The sequence below is a fragment of the Panthera leo genome, chromosome B3 (genome assembly GCF_018350215.1).
Source record: "Panthera leo isolate Ple1 chromosome B3, P.leo_Ple1_pat1.1, whole genome shotgun sequence".
In the NCBI taxonomy this organism is placed as follows: Eukaryota; Metazoa; Chordata; class Mammalia; order Carnivora; family Felidae; genus Panthera; species Panthera leo.
The window spans coordinates 53,193,059-53,211,454 of NC_056684.1; the positions used below are offsets into that span (position 1 = coordinate 53,193,059).

Sequence of the window (18,396 nt, forward strand, 5' to 3'; positions counted from 1 at the left end):
AGTCCCCCCCCCCTTTTTTTTTTTTTTTTATGAGTTTGGCTAAAGGTTTATCAATTTTGTTGGTCTTTTCAAAGAACCAGCTCCTGGTTTCATTTATCTGTTCTATTGTTTTGTGTTTTTTAGTTTCTGTTTCCTTTATTTCTGTTCTGTTATTTGTTATTTCCTTCCTTCTGCTGGTTTTGAGTTTCTTTGTTTCTTCTTTTTCTAGCTCCTTTAGGTGTAAGGTTAGGTTATTTGTTTGAGATTTTTTTTCTTGCTTCTTCAGATAGGCCTGTATTGCTATAAACTTCCCTGAAAACTTTTTTTGCTGCATCCCAAAGATTTTGTGCCTTTTTGTTTCTATTTTCATTTGTTTCCATGTAATTTTTTATTTCTTGTTTGATTTTTTTGGTTGACCTATTCATTGTTTAGTAGCATATTATTTAACCTCCATGTTAACTTGTGGTCTTCCCAGCTTTTTTCTTGTGGTTGATTTCCAGTTTCATAGCATTGTGGTCAGAAAAGATGCTTGGTATGACTTTTATCTTTTTTAATTATTGAGGCTTGTTTTGTGGTCTTATATGTGGTCTGTTGTGGAGAATGTTCCATGTGCACTTGAAAAGAATGTGTATTCTGCTGTTTTAAGATGGAAAGTTCTGAATATATCTGTTAAATCCACCTGGTTCAATGGGTCATTCAAAGTCACCATTTCCTTGTTGATTTCCTGTTTGGATGATCAGTCCTTTGATGCAAGTGGGTTGTTAAAGTTCCCTATTATTATTGTATTACTCTCATTTCTTTCCTTTTTGTTTGTTATTAACTGTTTTATGTATTTGGGTGTTTCCATGTTGGGTGCATAAATATGTACAACTGTTATATCTTCTCATTGGATGGTCCCCTTTATTATTATATAGTGTCCTTCTTTGTCTCTTGTTACAGTTTTTAAAGTTTATTTGTTTCTAGGGTACCTGGGTGGCTCAATCAGTTATGTGTCTGACTCTGGATTTTGGTTTAGGTCGTGATCTCATAGTCATGGGATTGAGTCCCAGCCCTGGGCATGGAGCCTGCTTGGGATTCCCTCTCTTTATCTGTCTTTCTCTCTTCTTTCTTTCTGTCTCTCCCTGCCCCATCCAGCCTCTGCCCCTCCTCCACTCTCTCTCTCAGAATAAATATACATTAAAAAATAATAAAGTCTATTTTTTCTGATATAAGTATTGCTACTTCAGCTTTCTTTTCATACCCTTGTGCATGATAAATGCTTTTCCTTCCTTTCACTTTCAATCTGCATGTGTCTGCAGGTCTGAAATGAGTCTTGTTAGGCAGCATACAGATGGCTCTTCTTTTTTTTATCCATTCTGTCACCGTCTATCTTTTGATTGAAACACTTTGTCTATTTACATTCAAAGTAATTATTGATAGATACGTACTTGTCATTTTGTTACTCTTTTTATGATTGTTTTTTTGGTTCTTTTCTGTTTCTTTCCTTGCTCTCTTCTCTGACAATTAGTTGGCTTTCTTTGTGAGATACTTGGATTCCTTTCTTTTTATTTATTTTTTTAATTAATTTATTTATTTTGAGAGAGACAGATACAGCGTGAGTGGAGAGGGGCAGAGAGAGAGGGAGACAGAGAATCCCAAGCAGGCTGTGTGCTGGCAGCACAGAACCTAATGTGGGACTTGACCCCATGAAACTGTAATACCATGACCCAAGCCAAAACCAAGAGTCAGACACTTAACCGACTGAGCCATCCAGGTGCCCCAGCTTTCTTTTTTTTTTTTTTTTTTTTTTGCATATGTTTTACAAGGTTTTTGATTTGTGGTTACCATTAGGTTTATATGTAAATCTGCATATAGCAGTTAGTGTTAACTTGATGGTCACTTATATTTGAACCCATTCTTTACTCCTCTCCCCACCTCCCGGGTTTTAAGTATATGATAGCATACTTTACATCTTTTGATTTTGTGGGTCCCTTGACTGATTTTTTTGGATATACTTATTTTTTACTGCTTTTGTGTTTCCTACTTTTTTTACTCCCACTTATGGTCTTTCCTTTCCACTCCAAGAGTCCCCTTTAACATTTCTTGTAGAGCAGGTTTGGTGGTGATGAATTCTTTTAACTTTTGTTTGTCTGGGAACTTCCTTATCTCTCCTTCTATTCTGAATTATAGCCTTGCTGGATAGAGTATTCTTGGTTGCACATTTTTTCCTTTCAGTACTTTGAATATATCATGCCACCCTTTTCTGGCCTGTATAAGGTTTCTGTTGAAAATTCAGCCTATACCCTTATGAGGTTTCCCTTGTACATAAATGTTTTCTCTTGCTGCTTTTAAAATTCCCTTTCAAAGAGCACCTGGGTGGCTCAGTCGGTTAAGCGTCCAACTTCAGCTCAGGTCACGATCTCATGGTTCATGAGTTCAAGCCCCATGTCGGGCTCTGTGCTAACAGCTCAGAGCCTGGAGCCTACTTCAGATTCTGTGTCTCCTTCTGTCTCTGCCTCTCCCCTGCTCATGTTCTGTCTCTCTGTGTCTGAAAAATAAATAAACACTAAAAAATTTTTTTTTAATTCTCTCTTTCGAGATTATGAATTTTGAAATTGAGATGGCTGATTCTAAGAGTAAAATAAAGATAGAACTAAGTGTACGTGTGGGTGTGGGTGAGGGGCCTGACCTTATAATACAAGAAAGAGAAGATGAATCAGTGACAAAGGGAAAAATGTTTTGTAAAAAGTAGAATGATTAAGAACATTAGCACCATTTGCAACAACATGGATGGGCTTTGAATGCACTGTGCTATAAGTAAAATAAGTCAGACAGAGAAAGACAAATACTGTATAATGTCACTGATATGTGGAAGCAAACAAAAAAGGAACTCAGCGACTCAGAGAGTCAGATTGATGGTTCCCAGAGGCAGGGAGTGAGGGTGGCAAAATGAATGAGGGTTATCAAAAGGTACAAACTTCTGGTTATAAAATAAGTAACTCTTGGGGATGCGATGTACAGCATGGTGACTATAATTGGTAAGACTGTATTGTGTATTTGAAAGTTGCTAAGAGAGTAGATCTTAAAAGTTCTTATCACAAGAAAAAAAATGTGACTGTGGTGACGGATGTTAACTATACCTATTGTGACCATTTGGTTATGTATGCAAATATCAAGTCATTATGTTGTATACCTGAAATTAATATTATATGTCAATGAGATCTTAATTTTTAAAAATGAACATATGGACTGTCATTTAGCAAGTAAAAAGAGTTAAAAGAGAAGGGGAAAGAGAATAAAACTTAGGAAAGGGAAAATTTACCAGAACAGGAATTCGTAAGTCAGAATTACCTGCCAAATGAAAGATGTACCTTATGCAGAAGGGAAAGATGCCTTGGTTCAGTTTAAAACTGAGAATTAAAGTCTTATTATAATGAAATCATTGGTTCTCAAGCTCCATAAACTCAAGATGGCATGAAAAAAAGCTTAGCTTTTCATTATACATAGCTCTTAAGCTACTTAGGAATATAGTGTTTTAAAAGATGAATTGTTGTATTTTATATGATATAAATCTAGTATATGTTTCCTTTCCAAAAATTGCCTGGTGCTTTTTACTTTGCCATATTTATCTTTTCCTTTAAAGTGTTCTACTGGTTTACTGAATAGGAATATATAAATCTTTCATTGTGCTATATATGAATATATATATCTTTCACTGTGATAAAAATAGCTTTAAGTGTATCTGTTTGCAATGACAGATACCAAAGGTTGGCACCTTTTACCACTCAGATACCACTTTTATTGATACTTCTGTTGATACCTTCACATCCAGCTCTGCAGTTGCCAGAATGTGCTGGTGTGGCTGTCCCCAGACCCTTTCCCTGCTCTTTTCCCAGGCAGCCTCCCTTGAGTCACAAATACTCGATGTAGTGACCATACTAGTCAACAGTTTTCTAATAAGAAAGTGGTATGTTGGTAAATAAGCAGTCTGGCAAGTGGACAATTTGATAGAAGTAAACTTTTTTTAACCTGAAGTTTGTATTGAGCCAGACCTGATGAGAAGGGTCAGGGTGTAAGCAAAGGAAATGAGAGTTTCGTTGATCAGAGCTGAAGGGAGTAGAAGTAAAAAAGTATATAGAGGGCTCCATGTAACTGAGATGAGACAATAAGATGACAGAACAGAGACTGCTCAACAAAGGACACTACTGACCCCTCTTCAACTTTTATCTCTGCTTTTATTAGCTGTGTGGCTTAGCAAGGGTTGTTGCTATGTTAAGGTAGGAGAAAGCTATGTCTTGAACTTCTTTTGAATGCTTTGTAATATCCTGATGAGCACAGAACAGGTATACAGTAAATACTGAGTTGATTGAAAGAAGAATTTAATGTTTACCTGTAAGAGAAGCTAATTTTAGAAGTACTTTACTGTCTGTAACTTGGTAATAAGTATGTTAAAAGAATTGGTTATCATCAGAAATTTATTACATCAGTATAGTTTTCAAATTAGATAGTATAAACATCTACAAACATTAATTTGTTTATGTGATAAATATCATCTGTGTCAATAATTTTGCTTCCAGAAAAGAAAAAAGTGTTGTTTCAGAAGTTAGTGATTAATAATAGATCGTCTCTGGAGCACAGAGTTTATAGGGACCTTTTACTTGCTAGATTAAGTATTTTCTATTTGTTTGGTGTGCAGTTTTTTAAAGTATATTACTTTGTAGTCAGAAACAAATTTAAGTTGGTATTGGAGGTCAATTTTAAAAATAACTGTACCTGGCAGAGATTTTCTCAAGTTCCTGTGTATGTTTATGCAGGGAGAACATGAAGGCCGTGACAAACACTGAAGATAGAGAAATGAGGAGAAAGAAGGAAGAATATTTAACTTTTAGTCCTCTAACAGTTGTAATATTTGTGGTCATCTGCTGTGTTATGATGGTCTTACTTTATTTCTTCTACAAATGGTTGGGTAAGAAGTCCTATTTTATATTTGCTACTTTCAGCATACAATTTTTTCATTTACTTCACCAGATTTCCTTTAAGGTATTCTACCTGGAAAGCTTAAGCAAATAATTAAAAAGTGATACTAACTTTTTAAACTATCAGAAGTGTTAGGATCCCCATTACTCTGGGATAAAAAATACTCAGATTGAAAATATACTACATCTTCAGATAAGAACACTACTTCATATGACTTGAAAGAATTGCTGTGACCCCTAAGTTTCCCTCTCTGCACATAAAGCTTGATAGCCCAGTATCTAAGCAGCACACTAAAACTTTATTTTTTGAACTTTATTAAAAGTTTATTAAACTGAATTTGAAGTTTATCTGAATTGCTAATTGATTTGCCTCTGCTCACTCCCAAAGTGTAGTTTGTTCTTTTGTCAGCTTGCAAATCAAGATGTGTTGCTCATATTTTGTTTTGCTTGTATAAACAGTCAGGATTATACTACATCTAAAGACATACAAACATGCAAGGACTTGCCTGTGGTCTAGATAGTAACTGATACTTTTCCTTTAAGAAGGTAGGGGTAGGAACTGTATGGTCTTGCCCATCCCCTGGACTATCTTGCTAATAGCCTGAAAGAATGGAAATTTGCCATCTCTGGCTGATGTACAGCACAAAGAGGAGGGGACCAGGATATAGGACAGTGTGCCTGATAAGAATTGGCAAAAACCCTTCATAAAAACTGCTACAGACTGTAGTGCTTATTTAGAGAATATTAGTACAATTTTCTGGACTAGAAAACTGAGGTTAGTTTCAGCTTATTGTCTAATTTCTCCTGTCTACTATGACATATATTTCCAGTTAGAAAAAAGAATTATTTCAGGGCGCTTGGGTGGCTCAGTAAGTTGGGCATCTGGCTCTTGATTTCAGCTCAGGTCATGAACTTGCGATTTGTGGGATCAAACCTGCACTGAGCATGGAGCCTTCTTGGGATTCTCTCTTCCTGTCTCTCTACCTCCGCCACCCCCCCCTCCCCATAAACATTAAAACATGAAAGAAAAATTAATTATTTCAATGTCACTCCTATTTCAATCTGTTGCTGGGAGAATAGATGTTAGGAAAGTTATTTCTATTACATTGTCATTGTGCAGCTTATATTTCTAATTTAATACACAGCCTTCAGTTTGCGTCTGACCCAAAGTCAGTTAATTAGTGATCTTTGAAAAGGGATTCCTCTACCCTACCCTAAAGCATGTTTTCATTTTTGGTGAGAAATTTCTTTAAACTTATTGGTATTTAAAAAGCCTTGTTTATAAATGTAATTTTTTTAATTTTTTAATTTTATTTGAGACAGAGAACACAAACAGGGGAGACAGGCAGAGTGGGGGAGAGAGAGAGAGAGAGAGAGCAGCTCCACACTTAGTGTAGAGCCTACCATGGGGCTTAATCCTAGGACCCTGGGATCATAACCTGAGCTGAAATCAAGTCAGACGGTCAACTGACTTAGCCACCCAAGACACCCCTATAAATGTAATTTTTAATGTAAGAGGGAGATCGTTAAATCTCATGGTTTATTCCAGGACATGGGATTTAATTATGACTGACTAAATCTATGTGATATTGCAAAATTTATTTTTATTTTGGTTCCTTATGGTTCCTTTTGGCTAAAGTTGCTGCCATTTTTAATATATGAAATGTATCAAATTGTGAGGTTTCCCCTTACCATTTAATGTTAAGTCATGTTCAAGAAAGTAACTAAAGATTGTTATATTAACCAGATTCTTTCCCATGCCTAATCATTTTCTTAGTATAGTAGGCATTGAATATAATACCTAAAACTCTGGGTCTCAAGAGCATGATTTCTGCCTATGTTTTAAAACTTGGGTGGGCAACCTTTGGTGTATGATTTGCCAAACATAACTTGGCAATTTTTTACTGTCTTTCTTACTGCTTACATTACCATATGTAACTAGTAATAACAAATAACAAGGAACTAAAAAAGTTTGTTTGTCCAACAAATTTGTCCAAGTTTACCAATTAGAAAGGGGCCAATAGTTGAAAACAAGGATATCAGAAAATTGGGGAATGGTAGCTATGTTTCTAAAAAAGGAATAGTTTTGCAGACTCGTGAACAAGATCTAAGTTGTCCAGCTACAGAAACAGCAAGATGCCAGGTGATTTTTCAGGCTTTTTTGTGACATTCTAAAGATGCAATAGAAGCTGTATTGGTTAAAAAGAAGAAGAAAGATTGATTTACTGTCTCTAGATTACTCTCTTTCTCACCTACACAGAGTTATAATTTTCTGAAATTTAGTGGAACTTGAAAAATTCAGGTAAAATTTGTATTTCCATTGTGAAATTTTGAGAAAGCTAAGAAAGTGAATATTTTATTTTAAAGTACAATCATTTCTTCCCCTGTTTAGGAATAAGGAGATTAAATGTAATTTTAAATAATTGTCAAATAACTATAGCTAATATAGAAAAATAATTGTGAATTTTAACTACCTTAGTTTCATAGCATAACAGAGTTTGTTTAAATGGATTTGGTTTTACCACAGATCAAGTTATTAGAGATAAATTCCACCGTAGGAAAATATAGATAGCATGGTTAATGTCTAAGGTAAGTGTCAGTTCTCATCCTTAACCTGCATTTTTAAAAACATTTATACTATTTAAAAACATTTATACTATAAATAGTATACTATTTATACTATTTTTAAAAACATTTATACTATTTTTATACTATTTAAACTATTATACTATTTATACTATATTTATACGTATACTATGTTTATTTTTTAAAGAGAGAGTAGATCCAAAGCAGGCTTTGCACTGACAGCACAGAGCCCAATGTGGGGCTCAAACTCACAACCCCGAGAGATCATGACCTGAGCCAAAGTCAGACATTCAACCACCTGAGCCACCCAGGCACCATATATTGTTTTCTTAATTTGTCCATTCCTTACGTTTAAATACTTAGAAATATCTACAACTCACTTTGTAAACATCTTTAACAGACATGTTAGTTTGAATCATTGAATGATAGAAACCGTAGAGACAGCTTCAGCCCTTGAGCAATCCTACCCACTCTTCAATGAAACTCAAGATGTAAATATTTTCAGTTTAGTAACCTATTCAAATTATAGTATGGTCACTGCATTGAAAGTATCGTGTTTCAGTAAGAAAGCTAAACCTTAATATTGCTTGTATAAATATTTTCTTATCACATTTCCTTTTGTTCTCATATAACTTAGTGTCTTGTTTTTTTTTTCTAGTTTATGTTATGATAGCAATTTTCTGCATAGCATCAGCAATGAGTCTGTACAACTGTCTTGCTGCACTAATTCGTAAGATACCCTGTGGACAATGCGCGTATGTATCTCTTACAAGGAATTCTATAATGTTGGTATTTGTAATTTAAAATGATACAGGGAAAAGTAGGAGTGCTGTTTTAAACCTGTGCAATCCAATATACATGTGGCTGTTTAAAGTTAAGTTAATTAAAATTAAATAAATTTAAAAATTCAGTTCCTCAGTCTCGTTAGCCACATTTCAAATGCTAATAACCACATGTAGCTACTATATTGGACAGCACAGATCTGAAAAATTTCCATCATCACAGACAGTTCTGTTGAACTGATAAAAGATTTTTTGATGTATCATTTGTTGTACTTAAAACTTAAATTGATATTTTAATAACTTTCTTGTGACTGTGGTTAACATTTGCCATTTTTCATATTACATGAACATTGTAATTCATCTACAGAGTAAACTAACCTATTTTGATCTGTTTTTTAGGATTACATTTCGTGGCAAAAGCATTGAAGTGAGACTTATCTTTCTCTCTGGACTATGCGTAGCAATATCTGTTGTTTGGGCTGTATTTAGAAATGAAGATAGGTATGACTACTCAGTGTATTTGCTCTTAGATTAAGAATACATTATTTTATATCTTGCATGATAATTATGCATTTTGGTTAGTATGGATTTTTTTTTTTTTTGCTTTTATCCCAGAATACCATAGTCTTGAAACAAGCTAAATAAATACTTAAATAAACAGATCTTATGCTAATGGATTCAAGGTCATATAGAGAAGGAAATATGTATTATGATTTAAACATCTAAGCTGAAATAGGCTTCAAAAATATACCTAATTATGGTATACCCACACAAGTACAATGCAGCTGTTAAGGATGAAGATCTCTATGAATTGATTTGCAGTGATTTCCAGGGTGTATTTTTTTTTTTTATGGTTATTTATTTATTTATTTTTGAGAGAAAAAGCGAAAGAAAGCGAAGGAGGTGCAAAGAGAGAGGAGACAGAGAATCCCAACCAGTCTCCGTGCTATCAGCACAGAGCCCAGTGTGGGGCTTGAACTCATGAACTGTGAGATCATGACTGAGCCCAAATCAGGAGTCGGGATGCTTAACCAACTGAGCCACCCAGGCGCCCCCTAAGGGTGTATTTTTAAGTGAGAAAAGGATATCTAGAGTATGCCATCTTTTATGTAAGAGAGGAAATACACAGATATCTGTCCATTTGCAGGAAGGATGACCAGAAAAAATTTTAACTTTTTAATGGTTTATTAATAAAATTATTAAAGCCCAGAACCACTTATAGCCTAAAATTTGGAAGCAAAGCGTATACAATTTTAGGCAGCTTCAGTTGATAATTATGCATATCAATTCCTTGTAGAGTCTGTTACATAGATCTTATTTCCTTTAGATTGTAGCTCTCTGGATGTATATTAACACTAATATCCTTTGTTTTGAGCTACCTTTCTAAAAGGGACCTGTGTATAAGTTCAAAGGTTAAAGATAAGTATGCACTATATCTGATATATATTCTGAGGTAGCCTTTCAACTTTTTCTTAGTATAGTGGTATTCGTTATTCTAGGACAGTAAACTGATAAATATGGAGCATATGAGAGGTTTTTTGGTCATTATAATTGCTGTTTAGTAATCAAATAGTCAAATCATAGCAGTTGGATGATATCACTTTAGTGATCTATTTCTTTTGAAAAGTCCCATCTAAAAATAACTACATAAACCAATTAAAGTAACTTCTTTTGATTTTAGGTGGGCTTGGATTTTACAGGATATCTTGGGGATTGCTTTCTGTCTGAATTTAATTAAAACACTGAAGTTACCCAACTTCAAGGTAAAGTATACTACTTTGCTAGCTAAAATAATTTTTTCTTTTTAAAAAAACTTTATTAATGTATAATTTACATACAATAAAATGCACCCATTGTAAGTGTACAGTTTATTAAAGTTTTGCAAATGAATGATTTTGTAGCCACCATCTTAATTATACAACATTTCTCATCTCTTCAAAAGCTCTGTTCTTCCCTTTTGCTATCAGTCCTAATAGCCAGCCTCAGCCAACCACTGATTTGGTAGCTAAAATATTTTTAATCATTTGTATAATATGTCAGTTTCACAAAATCCTTATAGACAAAATATCAACGAAGAGCATTTCTTTGACTTAGTGATTCATTTTTTTTTTAAAGAATAGGATAAAGAAGATAAAATTTTTAATGTGATAGGTAGAATAAAAGTATAAATAGTAATAACTGTTAAATACATTTCAAAAACTAGTGTTCAAATGTAATTTCACGTGTCTATTTGTACTTGCAAAATAGTATAATCTCTTAATTTAGATATTGAAAATTTGACCTTTACATTTGTTTCTTTTTTCAACAGTCATGTGTGATACTGCTAGGCCTTCTCCTCCTCTATGATGTATTTTTTGTTTTCATAACACCATTCATCACAAAGGTATGATATTCGAAATCCATGAGAAACATGCTAAAAGATGAGAATCTTAAACCTGCTCTTAGATTGTTGATTTTGCAGGTATTTACCATTGAGTGCATTCTAATTCTCTTTCAAAAAATTGTCATTGAAATTGGCCTTTTACTAGGGGATTTTTTTAAGCCTTTAAGTTATTCTAAATGAAAAGTATCTCCTGGGTAATCATGAGAACATAAATTTTCTTCCTACTCATTTTAAAGTAACTTTTCTTATAAAACAATAAGTGTTTGCCATAGATAATATAAACAGGAAAAAGAATGAAAATGTGTCATTGCTGCTTTCCTTTCTGTATCCCTAATTTGAGACTAAGAAAGAGCACCTAATGTGAGGCTCTGTAACCTTGTTACCCTGGCAGGTCACTCAGCACTTTGTGCTTCTGTTTCCTAATCCGTTCCATGAGGGAGTGTTGGCTAGCATTCCAGCCTTCCTCTTCCGTCAGTAGAATTCTTTTGGGCAGAACTGACAGAACCCACTGTAACCTTTCTATATCAGAAAGGACCCCTCCTCTATCCAAAGCCCCTCCTCTATCCACCAGAGGCCAGGGTGGGGCTGGGCCTCAGGAGAAACTAGACCCAGGGGCATATACTCTTCCTTTCCACTTCTGTCCATTTGTTCACTGTCGTAGACTGGCTTTTTCTATGAGGTTAGAATCAGCAGCTGACAGCTCCTGGTTCACCTAAACCAGCCCTGCCACTAGCTCTTCCATAAAATGGCATTGCCGTTCCCAGAATAAGGGAGAGGTGTTGGGTGAGTGTGGTAGTCCTTCATTACTTGTCATGATTTTCTGCCTTATCTCAATTCCTATCTTGTGAGTATTTTATTGCTCAGTTCTCCCAATTTCTCCATTTTATGTTGAGTCTTATTTTGTAATTTTATATCATCTCTTTATCCTTTGTCATTCTCCCATATTCAATATCTGATATTATAATCACTATGTTTTTTCCCATTAGTTCTTTATTCTTTAGCCCCTGTCATCTGTGAAATCACTGTAAAATTGCACTTTTACTATTTTCTATAATAGCATAAATACGTGGCACAAACATGTGCCCTGTTGGGAGCTAAAATGCAAGTAGGTAGTAAACATAGTTAACTGCCCCAAATTAGAGCTAACTGGACCATTTTAACTAGAATCTTTCTGTGCCTTAATGATGAGCCATTTGACTCAGTGACTTTGTTGAGCAAAAGTAACCTTTTTAAAGCATAGAATTAGTATTATGGATTTTAACAAAAAATGTCAATTAATGAAAGCATTGTTTTAACATTTATTTATTTTTGAGAGAGAGAGACAGAGCATGAGGGAAGGGCAGAAAGAGGGAGACAGAGAATCCCAAGCAGGCTCTGCACTGCCAGCACAGAGCCCAGTGTGGGGCTTGAACCCATGAACCATTGGATCATTACCTGAGCTGAAACCAAGAGTTGGACACTTAACTAACTGAGCCATCCAGGCACCCGAAAGCATTTTTTTAAGTTCTATCTATAGCTATCCCATCTTGTATCAATTTATTCGGTTCAAAAAAATGTTTTTGTAAGTCACTCTAAAGGGGTCTCATAATGAAAGTAAAGCATTTTCTGTACAAAGCCATTCTCATAAATCAGCAGATAATCCTAGCATATGACACGTTTATTACACAGTGGATATAGATATGAACTGTAACTAAACCCTTAAAATTTTTTTCCATTCAGTTTTAATACTGGAGTCTCAGAATTTTAAAGATACAGGATAATAATAAAGGTGTCTATGAGCCCTCTCCGTTTATTCTCTGCCTAGAGAATTTTTCATCTTCTTTTTTTTCCATATTAGTTCCCACTGATCAGGAATGTGATTTGTAGTAATCTGACCTGGTGTAAAAAATTAGAAGTGCTCTTTGAAGTTCACTAGTGCAGATTTACTTTAACACCTTCTTCTGAGTTTGGTTTGCTTGTTTTTATTAAGGCTGTAGACCTTACCTTAGTAGGTAACTCAAAATAAAAATTACATGTATAATTTCTGATTTTTGAGGTTTTGTTTTTAACTGAAAATTTTAAGGATTAAACATTGGACATTTGAAACCTATTTTTCAACTCTGGTGTTAGTAGAGTTTTAATGAGTAAGCTGAACAGGCCGGCTATAGGAACCTGTCTTCATTTTTTTTCCACCCACCCTGTAACTTGGTATAGTATCTTACAAATACTACTTAGATATCTTTGAATGTAGGAGAGGATGTCAGTGATGGTCTTTACTTAAGTGTTTAAAATAACAGAAAATGAACCAAAATGTACTCTGTCTAGAAATTAAATCACATTATGGTAATTTGCTATAAGGAACTGTATTTAATATTAGTCTATTTTCCTAAACTCCTGTGACACTTAACCCTTCTGTAACCTGAAGCTTAACATGAGGAAAAGATTTCTGTAGCTAGAGATTGTATCCTTTCTACTCAGCTCAGGTATCAGTGAAGTCCTCTTAAAAACACTAAAGTGATTTCTCCAATGTTCCCCACCCACATGGAAAATATTATAACTAGTTGATCAAATTCTCCTTATGCAGCATTTATTTATCTTCCCACTACCTATTTGGTGATATACTCATCATAATGTAAAGTATAGATGGATGCTTCTAGCAGTCTTAATTTGCTACCTCCAAATGTTTCCCTTTCACAACAGACTTGGCTATCAGGAAGGAACTATTAAGGAACTCCTCACACAGCCCACATAAAAAGGCCTTAGCCAGATACCATGGATGAAATTCAGCTAAGGTTAATGTTTTGATTGGGACATAAAAAGCTGGCAAGGCTGAAACTGGACAGGAGACAAGCTTAAGATGCTTCTCAAGTTCTTTAGGACTGGGTCTTTTCAAGTTTGGCTTCATTGTTATTATGGCAAGTAGGCAGAAGGTCAAAAGTCTTTTTTATTCAGAGAAAGTTACCAATATTTATTACAAATCAGATTTTAATATTTCTTGTGTCTCTATTCATTGTTATTGCTAAAAATGACTAAGGGCACATAATATATGACATAATGTAACTACAAGCACTTAAAATTTATAGCCTATTAAAAATGCTAGTAGCTGTTAGTTGTCAGTACAGATCACTGCCCAAAGCTTCACTTGAATAATCTGTGTGTGGTTTATCTGCTAGTTTCTGATCATTGTTGAGCTCTAATAGTGTGAAGCCATATGTTAGGTGAATTTTGTTTTAGGTGGCTCCAATTTTTGCTAGACTCTTTTAGGAAAAAAGTGTTCTACAGCCCATTTTTCATCAGTTTTCTGTAGGCCATTAGCCATGGGGTCAAATTATTTTTGAATACTGGTAGATTGTTCTCTTTGAGTGATTGGGCAATTTCTTTCATCTTCCTCCTCAATTTTAGAATGGCGAGAGCATCATGGTTGAACTTGCAGCTGGACCTTTTGGAAATAATGAAAAGGTAGGGATGGCAATTAAATAGAAACGGCTGCCAGCGTATATATGTGTGTCCAGTTAATAATTTTGCCTTCCTGTATAATTCATTGGTCATGTAGTGCATGTTAAGGTATTGTAAAACTTTATTTCTCACAAAATATAGCCCTTTTCTTAGTTATTCTAAATTATTAAATACCTATTGACTTGGGTTTCATCCTAGAATGATGGAAACTTGGTGGAAGCCACTGCTCAACCCTCAGCTCCCCATGAGAAAGTAAGGATTGTATTTCAGATATGTTCATTGGACTTTAAATCATACCCTCTGAGACAAGATTCTTCTTTGGGGGAAAAAATCCAGATTGCAAAAAAAAAAAAATAATAAAAAATTTTAAAAAATCTATGTCAAGGCCTCAGTCCGATTTTTGGTAAAAAGGGAAAAAAAAAGGTTAGATGCGGGGATACTAGATTAATACTGTCAACCCTTATGTGTGTTGGGTTTCATTTTTCCAAACTTGTGTATCTATTTCTTTCAACCTTTCTTTAGATTCAGAGTATATATGTATAGTTTATGTTCTCTGATTTCAAGTTCTTCTAAAGTGTCTATTTAAAAGTTTTAAAACAATTACTCTCATATCCTTCCCTTTCTAAGAGATGTGGGTAAATATTCCTAAGAAGTTTATTGGTGCCTTTTTTTTCCCCCCATAATTACAGTTACCAGTAGTCATCAGGGTACCAAAGCTGGCCTATTTCTCAGTAATGAGTGTGTGCCTCATGCCAGTTTCAATACTGGGTTTTGGAGACATTATTGTACCAGGTAAGCAATAGTAACAATTTCAGTACAAATATACTGATGGTTTAAAATCGCCAACATTTACTATCTATTGAAAGTTACCTACTCTGTATTAAGTATTTGTAGCTATGGCTAGAGCTGGGTCAATGACCAAGATAGGAAAAAAACAAAAGGCATTTCAAGGGGTAGAAGAAAAAGCCCAAATGGTAACAACCAAAGATATCTCCCATGGCTCAAAAAAAGTTTCTTAGAGGAAGCACCTAGAATCAGTTTGACCTACTTCCCCAAGAAAGTTTATAATAAAACTCTTCAAAAGTTGAATTTAATAATATGAAGTGTATTGTAATTTCTATTACTTCTATTTTAAAATAATAGTTATATGGCATTATAATACCAAAAAAATAGAGCATATGGTCTGTCTTCTTTGATAGTTGTTGCAGGTCTGCATATTCTCCTCACTGGGCAACCTACAGTGTAAACTTAATCCCAGCCCATTAATAATATAGCTTAGAAGTAAAAGACTTAGAAGTCTTTGCTAATCAGCTGAGAGATTGTCCTTCCTCGCTTTTCTTGCAGTCTCTCTGTACTAAGTGCCTGTGAAGGGTAAAAAGTACGGCTGCTTCTGAAAAAGACTTTTAGTTTACATAGTAAAGCCAGATAGAGAGAAGCTAACAGCTCTGCCGTGTGAGTTGGTATGGCAGAGACCAGTGCAGCAACTCTCTTAGTTCATTTTCTAGGATAGATCACATGTTAGGCCACAGAGCAAATCTTAGCAAGTTTAAGAAGATTGAAATTACATACCAAGTATATTTTCTGACCACAGTGGCATGAAACTAGAAATCAGTAACAGGAGGAAAACTGGAAAATTCACAAGTACATAGAAATTAAACAAAGTAGTTTGAACAACTAAAGCATCAAAGAAAAAATTAAAAGAGAAATTAAAAAATACTTTAAAAAAAATGATAAGAGAAACAGCATTCCAAAACATATGAGATACAACAAAAGCAGTTTAAGCATGAAGTTTATAGTGATAAGCACATAGATCAAGAAAATAGAAAAACCTCAAATAAGCAGCCTAACTTTACACGTAAGGAACTAGAAAAAGAAGAACAAACTAAGCCCAAAGTTAGCAGAAAGAAGGAAATAATAAAATACAGCAAAAATAGAGAACAGGAAAACAGTAGAAAAGATTAATGAAACTAAGAGTTGGTCCTTTAAAAAGCTAATGACAGACCTTCAATTAGACCAAGAAATAGAGAACCTACATCATTAAATTCTAAATGAAAGAGGAGACAATACAACTGATACCACAGAAATATAATAAAAAATTTTCTCCATATCATAGAATGTTAAGCAGCTAATAAAAAATCATGTTTTTAAAGATTGTTTAATGGCTTGGAAAAATGTTTAAAAATGGCATTAAGTTAAAAAAAAATCAGCGTTTATAATTTTGTCCAGAATTTGTGGGTACTTTAATGTTCTCATGGTATAAAAATGAAGGTTAAATATAATGCAGTGTGTGCTGTTGCAGTTAAATTTGTGTTGCTGTTACTGTTTTAAGAAAATAATGTGGAGTTTGGGTTTTCTTGTTTTTTTTAATTTATTTTTTGTTTTTTAGGACTGTTGGTTGCATACTGTAGAAGATTTGATGTTCAGACTGGTTCTTCTTCTATATACTATGTTTCCTCCACAATTGGTAAACTTCTGTTTTTTTCTATTATGTTTGAATTATATTGTCTGTAGGAAAAGGTAGAGGTGTCAAAATAAGGAGTCCGGGATTCTAATTCTTCATCATTAACTAATAAGACAAGTTTTTCCATCAAAAAGGAAAAATACTTTAATACCTATATCATAAAGTTTTTGAGGTTTAAAAAAATTATATATGAAAGTAAATCAGTAGGTTTTATATTAGATATAAGCATATTTTATATGCTTTATTAGCTTTATTAGCTTATTAGATATAGGCATATTTTACATGCTTTATTAGAGCATATGGCACATCAGTAATCAATAAATTGTATAATATTAGATTTTCTTAAAATACTATATGAATAAATGTGTATGTATATAAATGAATTTATGGCACAATAACATCTAACCTAGGACAGCAGAAGTAATTGTCATTTATCTCTTTATTTCCATTATTGAGAACAGACAAGAATAGGAAGTAAGCCAAAAAATACTTCTAAGCATATCAAACAGGTATCTCAAAGTTCATACACCAAAGTTCTTTATTCTTAGGTAAGCAGCCTGTACCAGAGCCATTTACATACTGTGCTAGCAAGGTTTTCAATTCCATAGTGGAGTTAAATGCAGTAACTTAAGAATGTACACTAGCAATAGAGAAGGGTATTACTAGAAACAGGTACCTGACGGCAAGAAAGAACAGCTAAGTGAATGAAATGATGACAAAAAGAAAAAAAACATAAAGAAATAAGAAAAGCAGTCTAAGGATATTAAGAATGATACTGTCTAAGGGCATTAACATATTAAAGTCCAGCACCAGTCAGTGTGATAGAATAAAAGAACACTCAATGAAAAGCAGATTACAGGGTTCTCTGTCCATTGTGCTGTATAATTTTGGGAAGTTCACTTAACTTCCCTGGTCCTCCATTGCCTCATCTATAAAATCAGGAGGTAGACTGAATTGTCTGTCAAGGCTCTTCTAGCTCCAATGTTCTGAGATCCCATGTTCATGATGAGACCCTCAGTCATTAAGGAAAGATCAGATGGTGTTTGGTATGCACTTGTTGAAGCCCAAGAAGTATATAATTAAAATTAGGAAGATTTTTCAAAGCAACTTTTAGTACCCCTTGGTACAGATTTTAGTTATCCAAAATGTGCAATGACTTACCATCCTTAACAGTGACTAATTGAGACTCTTGAATTACTGTCTTTATCAATGATTGATGATTAGGGTAATTATAATTGAAATACTAACTAGTTTCCAAATTTTCAAAAGCTCTGTAGAATGTCTCTCCTAATTGCTGTCTAGGAAAATGATGAAATTAGGAAAAAAGTCATAGGGCAAAAATATCCTTAGAAATATTTGAAAACCACCACTTCAGTGAGGGAGTCAAAATCTGCCTTTGGTAGCATGTAGAAATGACTGATAATTGGTATTCTTCTTATAGCCTATTCTGTTGGCATGATACTTACATTTGTGGTTCTGGTGCTGATGAAAAAGGGGCAACCTGCTCTCCTCTATTTAGTTCCTTGCACACTTATTACTGCCTCAGTTGTTGCTTGGAGACGTAAGGAAATGAAAAAGTTCTGGAAAGGTAACGGCTATCAGGTATGTGCTGCTTCTATCTTGGTTACCAAGTTATCTTAGGACGTAATTCAGTGACTAACTTTGGCTGGGAACTGCATATATATATATATATATATATATATATATATATATATATATATATATATATATATATAGCTTTTATGTGCCCAGAAGTTACCTTGGATCTGTCAGGATGTCCCAAGTTTTTTCCACCATTACTCCCTTACTGTCCAC

The 18,396-nt window shown here is 34.2% G+C and overlaps 1 protein-coding gene across 2 annotated transcripts in view; it reads left to right on the forward strand.

Moving 5' to 3' along the window:
- Positions 1-18,396, forward strand: part of SPPL2A (signal peptide peptidase like 2A) — a 51,610-nt gene that overhangs the window by 22,808 nt on the left and 10,406 nt on the right. Inside the window, exons 6-15 of one of the 2 annotated variants that reach the window (XM_042942042.1) lie at positions 4,773-4,924; positions 8,179-8,275; positions 8,702-8,803; positions 9,984-10,065; positions 10,611-10,685; positions 14,067-14,123; positions 14,319-14,372; positions 14,810-14,912; positions 16,507-16,584; positions 18,023-18,183. In XM_042942042.1, the coding sequence (XP_042797976.1) occupies positions 4,773-4,924; positions 8,179-8,275; positions 8,702-8,803; positions 9,984-10,065; positions 10,611-10,685; positions 14,067-14,123; positions 14,319-14,372; positions 14,810-14,912; positions 16,507-16,584; positions 18,023-18,183 (961 nt within the window). The remainder of the gene's footprint in view (positions 1-4,772; positions 4,925-8,178; positions 8,276-8,701; positions 8,804-9,983; positions 10,066-10,610; positions 10,686-14,066; positions 14,124-14,318; positions 14,373-14,809; positions 14,913-16,506; positions 16,585-18,022; positions 18,184-18,396) is intronic. The other variant, XM_042942043.1, reaches the window with a different exon arrangement.